The following is a 5439-nucleotide window of genomic DNA, read 5'->3' as shown; positions in this document are numbered from 1 at the left end:
AGGCCCCCGCGCCCGCCCGGCCCGGCCCGGCCCGGCCCGCGCCCCGGCGCAGCCTCCGCTACAACGGGGCTGCGGCCGCACCACTTGGCGATCTGGCTTTAGGTTCTTCGTAAGGCCGTTTTCTTTTCCCATTCGCTCATCTGCCAGGAAAAGGGACTTGCCGTTGGCGCTTCGGCCTCTTGTTCATTGAGAAAAAAAGAGGAAATACTCCGCGTGTGCTTTTAGAAGGGGGGTCGTCTCCAGCCCCGAACCCCAGAGTGTTCATCAGCGGGGAATTTGGCTCCGAATTCTCCTCTTTTTTTCTCCCGCCGATTGCTCGGAAGTTGGACTGAAGCAGAGGCTGGAAAGAAAGGGAAAAAAGTTTGCATCGAGACTGGATTTATTTGCACATCGCAGAAAGAAGAGAATCCAAGGGAGAGGGGTTGGTGCAAAGCCGCGATCACGGTGAGGCACGTTTGGCTCTTCCCCTCCTGGCGCCGTGGCCGGCGCGTTGTGGGCAACATGGAGTAGGTGCAGCCGGACCAGGAGTTGGGTCCGTCTCTCCCCGAGCCTCCCTTTCTCACATCCCTCAGGGTCTTCGTGCGGATCCGGGGCGCTCCCCGCGAACCTGCCTTGCCCGGGGCTCGGGCTCGGCCTGCCTCTGCGGGGACTTCTGTATGCACCCCGTGCAGTGTCCCCGGCAGGCGACCCCGCGCGCCCGCGCTCTAGGGGGTTGGGACGGAGGACAGCTCGCAGCCTGCTCCCAGCCGTGCACTGGCCGCGAATTCGGCGCTGAGAGCGAGAGAGGGAGAGAAAGACACTTTGTGTTTTCCAGGTCGCCTTTGCAGGCGCCCGCATTTCTAACCTGTTCCTCCTCTTGGTGGAAGGCAAAGTCCGGAGAGAGGCTGTCCCTAGGCGGGGCGCTGGTGGGGCTGGGGGACACGGGTTGCTCGCCTCGGGGCAGGAGACCCCAGGGTGAGAAAAGGCAGGGTGCCGGGTGGAGGGAGTCCCCGCCTCTGCTCCGTGTGGACGGTCTAGCCCGGAGCGGGTGGGAGCGTCGCCCTGCCTGGCGCCGGGTCTCTGCGGTTCGGAAGTGCAGCTCTCTCTCTTTTCCGTTCTTCGTGGTCAGCCTAGGTCACACTTATTTTATTTTTGGAAGCTCAGGCTGACCCAGCGCAGGAAGAAAGTCATCAAGCGGTCGCGATCATTTTCCATTACCTGAAAGTAGGTGGCAAAAGAGGCAGTTTTTTATTTCCTTTTGTTGTTGTTGTTGCTGTGTTTTAATTTGGATTCTTGTGTGTTTTTTACAAAGCAGTTTCTGTGTCCGTTTGCCCCACCCTAGAGCTGAAGTTCTTTTCCCCTAATCCTCAGTCTGATCACACACTGTTCTTAATGGGGGTTTCAAAGCACTTTCAAAGGGGAGGGGGGACTGGGAAAGAGAAGAGGGGCGGAGGTGGGGAGTCCAGCTTCGAAGGAGGCCAGGGATCAGATCGGCAGAAATCACTTAAAAGATAAAATTAAAAAGCCCCCTTTTCTTTCAAAGATGCTACTTTGACTGCAAGCAAATCTGCACCAAAAGTTTACAGCTCCGGGAGCTGGGTTCTGCGCTCCCGGAGTGAGCAGTGGGGCCCTGGAAAATGACCTTTTAAAAAAAAAAAAAAGCAATTTTCTTTACATTTTAAGAAATATTTTTTTTTTTTTTTTTTTTTTTTTTTTTTTGTCTTTCTCGACCCAAAAGGAGATAGGCGTGTGCAGATTACAGGCAATGCCCCCTTCGGTCAGTGCAGCGTGGAGTCGCTGTGTGTGCGTGGGTTGGACTTGTGCGTCCTGGCTGCGTGTCTCAGGCAGGGCTTTCGTGCTCGCCGTGTCGGGGTGGCAAACCTGTGCCGGATGTCCGAGGGGCTTTGCAGAAAGCCAAGCAGTGGTGGTCAGCGTGACCTGTGCCTCGGGGCGGGGTGGCTCCTTGGGGCTGCAAGGCAGTTCCCTTGAGTTGGGGGAGATCTTAACTGGGGAGAGGGAGGCGGGGGAAGTGTGCTCCTGCATTTCGTGACACGTCCCCTTCGGAGGCGCCCGCGGCCACCGCCTGTCTGTGAGTCTTGTCTGTGAGTCTTGGGATCGTAAGCAGGGGGGCAGCCTGGCCCATGGACAGCGTCAGTCCGCCTGGAGAAACGTACCCTGGGGATCGGCTGTGTCCCACCTGCTGGGGACGGTGTTGCGGCACAGAGAGGCAATAAACTAAGTGAAAGCAAAGGGCAGCGTTGTCTTCTGCCATTCTTTTGGAGGTGAGGAGATCCGGTTTCCAGCGCTGCCTTGCTCCGAATTGGGAGACGTTTGTCACCTGCCTTGTTCGCTGTGGCCTCTATTCTAAAGAGCGGAGATTGGATAAAGGTCCGCTTTTGCCTGTTTTATGCTTTTTATTGCCATATAGGCTTGGGAAATTGGGTGATCGTTTTGAAATTGAAGAAGGACTGTAGTGTAAGGAATTCCTTGACAGAATGCTAGATACGAAGTGTGACATTTGAGTTTTTAAAACACTTTTCTGGTTATCATTTCGTTTGTATTCTCAATTAATTTTTTGAAAACAGAAAATTAGTCGAGCTTTTGACATGCTTCATTTCTAAAACAGGGAGGACAACCTTTTAGCAGCAGAATCTAAGGTGGTGTTCTAGGCTATCAGACTGTAAAATACTTAATTCTTAAGTTGTTGAGAAGTTGAAAATAAATTCTTGTCTTCTTGTTGTTGTGTAAGTTTGCTTTAATGTGTTTCTGGCACCTAATAGGATTTGATTTGCTTTTAGTTCTATAACTTTGTGCTACTATACAATTAATTAAAATGGCATGATTGTTGTAAAATTTTAACTGTTTTGGGTATTTACTTTTGCATGCCATATTAATTCTACCGGCTTTGAGAAAGTTACAGAATACCGGATACGTCACAGTTAAAGTGTTTGATGTAAAAGTAAAAACTAAGAACCAGAAAGAATCTTCTAGGCTGCATTATTAACACTTAAGGCAAAAATGGCCATGACAAATGGAAACCTATTTCAACTTTTGAAAAGATTTTCAACTTTTGAAAACGTTGGTAGCAGTGTTATATTCCAGCGATACTTTCTTGCGGTTTTTACATTGAACCCGAGCCTTAAAAATTGTAGTTTCTTTGAATGAGGAGTTCTTACTTAAGTGACTCAAAGATCAGCTTTGTGTTGTTGTACATCACGGGATTACAGAATTGTCAGTAGCCAGTCGTAATTTTTACTTTTGGGTACAGGCGTTGTTGATCATATGGCTAATACCTCCCTACTGCCATTCCATTTCAAATCCTATTTCTCTAGGGAAAGTGGGAAGTGAGGAGTCAATTCAGGTGGGTGGAGAGTGGGAAGTATCTTAGAGTATCAACCATTCTTTCCTTTTGGCTTCCTCAGGAGTTCAGATGTGTTCTAAGCCTGCTGGAGTGACCACACTTCCAAGACCTGATGGAGGCCAGAGCTCAGAGTGGCAACGGGTCGCAGCCCTTGCTGCAGACGCCCCGTGACGGTGGCAGACAGCGTGGGGAGCCCGACCCCAGAGACGCCCTCACCCAGCAGGTACATGTCTTGTCTCTGGATCAGATCAGAGCCATCCGAAACACCAATGAGTACACAGAGGGGCCTACTGTCGTCCCAAGACCTGGTCTCAAGCCTGCTCCTCGCCCCTCCACTCAGCACAAACACGAGAGACTCCACGGGCTGCCCGAGCACCGCCAGCCTCCTAGGCTCCAGCACTCGCAGGTCCATTCTTCTGCACGAGCCCCTCTGTCCAGATCCATAAGCACGGTCAGCTCAGGGTCGCGGAGCAGTACGAGGACAAGTACCAGCAGCAGCTCCTCTGAACAGAGACTGCTAGGATCATCCTTTTCCTCCGGGCCTGTTGCTGATGGGATAATCCGGGTGCAACCCAAATCTGAGCTCAAGCCAGGCGAGCTTAAGCCACTGAGCAAGGAAGATTTGGGCCTGCATGCCTACAGGTGTGAGGACTGTGGCAAGTGCAAATGTAAGGAGTGCACCTACCCAAGGCCTCTCCCATCAGACTGGATCTGCGACAAGCAGTGCCTTTGCTCGGCCCAGAACGTGATTGACTATGGGACTTGTGTATGCTGTGTGAAAGGTCTCTTCTATCACTGTTCTAATGATGATGAGGACAACTGTGCTGACAACCCATGTTCTTGCAGCCAGTCTCACTGTTGTACACGATGGTCGGCCATGGGTGTCATGTCCCTCTTTTTGCCTTGTTTATGGTGTTACCTTCCAGCCAAGGGTTGCCTTAAATTGTGCCAGGGGTGTTATGACCGGGTTAACAGGCCTGGATGCCGTTGTAAAAACTCAAACACAGTTTGCTGCAAAGTTCCCACTGTCCCCCCCAGGAACTTTGAAAAACCAACATAGCATCATTAATCAGGAATATTACAGTAATGAGGATTTTTTCTTTCTTTTTTTAACACACATATGCAACCAACTAAACAGTTATAATCTTGGCACTGTTAATAGAGAGTTGGGATAGTCTTTGCTGTTTGCAGTGAAATGCTTTTTGTCCATGTGCCATTTTAACTGATATGCTTGTTAGAACTCAGCTAATGGAGCTCAAAGTATGAGATACAGAACTTGGTGACCCATGTATTGCATAAGCTAAAGCAACACAGACACTCCTAGGCAAAGTTTTTGTTTGTGAATAGTACTTGCAAAACTTGTAAATTAGCAGATGACTTTTTTCCATTGTTTTCTCCAGAGAGAATGTGCTATATTTTTGTATATACAATAATATTTGCAACTGTGAAAAACAAGTTGTGCCATACTACATGGCACAGTCACAAAATATTATACTAATATGTTGTACATTCGGAAGAATGTGAATCAATCAGTATGTTTTTAGATTGTATTTTGCCTTACAGAAAGCCTTTATTGTAAGACTCTGATTTCCCTTTGGACTTCATGTATATTGTACAGTTACAGTAAAATTCAACCTTTATTTTCTAATTTTTTCAACATATTGTTTAGTGTAAAGAATATTTATTTGAAGTTTTATTATTTTATAAAAAAGAATATTTATTTTAAGAGGCATCTTACAAATTTTGCCCCTTTTATGAGGATGTGATAGTTGCTGCACATAAGGGGTTACAGATGCATATGTCCAATATAAAATAGAAAATATATTAACGTTTGAAATTAAACTGAGCTGTTTTGTCTTCTTTTATCTTTTATTTCTTTCAAGTGTAAGAAACTGCATTTTATGTTAAGGGTAACATTTTAATGAAATAGTTAACCACTTTTCTGTAGAATTATTTTATGATTGCTGCTTTAAAGTAAGCTGGATTTGATGACTTTCAGAGACAATTCTAGCAATCAACAGAACTAACAACATTTGACTTAATATCTGTACTTATAAGAGAGCTTATTTTAGCTATGTAATTGTTCTTGTTCTTCTCCC

General features: G+C 47.4%; 1 protein-coding gene across 4 annotated transcripts; it reads left to right on the top strand.

The window, feature by feature from the left end:
- SPRY2 (sprouty RTK signaling antagonist 2) lies at positions 1–5182 on the top strand. 4 transcript variants are annotated; one of them, XM_017871226.1, is made up of 2 exons: positions 1–444; positions 3402–5182. In XM_017871226.1, exon 2 carries the CDS (start codon positions 3453–3455, stop codon positions 4398–4400), a length of 948 nt encoding a protein of 315 aa, XP_017726715.1. In that variant the 5' UTR covers positions 1–444; positions 3402–3452; the 3' UTR covers positions 4401–5182. The 4 variants fall into 4 exon arrangements, with proteins under 4 accessions (XP_017726715.1, XP_017726718.1, XP_017726717.1 ...); XM_017871229.1 differs by lacking the exon at positions 1–444 and adding an exon at positions 945–1203; XM_017871228.1 differs by lacking the exon at positions 1–444 and adding an exon at positions 1723–2261.
- The last annotated feature ends 257 nt before the right edge of the window (positions 5183–5439 follow it).

The sequence above is a fragment of the Rhinopithecus bieti genome, unplaced genomic scaffold (genome assembly GCF_001698545.2).
Source record: "Rhinopithecus bieti isolate Rb0 unplaced genomic scaffold, ASM169854v2 scaffold_4981, whole genome shotgun sequence".
In the NCBI taxonomy this organism is placed as follows: Eukaryota; Metazoa; Chordata; class Mammalia; order Primates; family Cercopithecidae; genus Rhinopithecus; species Rhinopithecus bieti.
The sequence above is the reverse complement of the archived record's forward strand: the minus strand, read 5'-3'. Positions and strand labels throughout refer to the sequence as shown.

What these genes read in the sequence shown, in the direction of transcription:
- SPRY2 (XM_017871226.1), top strand. Translation starts at nt 3,453, where the DNA reads ATGGAGGCCAGAGCTCAGAGTGGCAACGGGTCGCAGCCCTTGCTGCAG.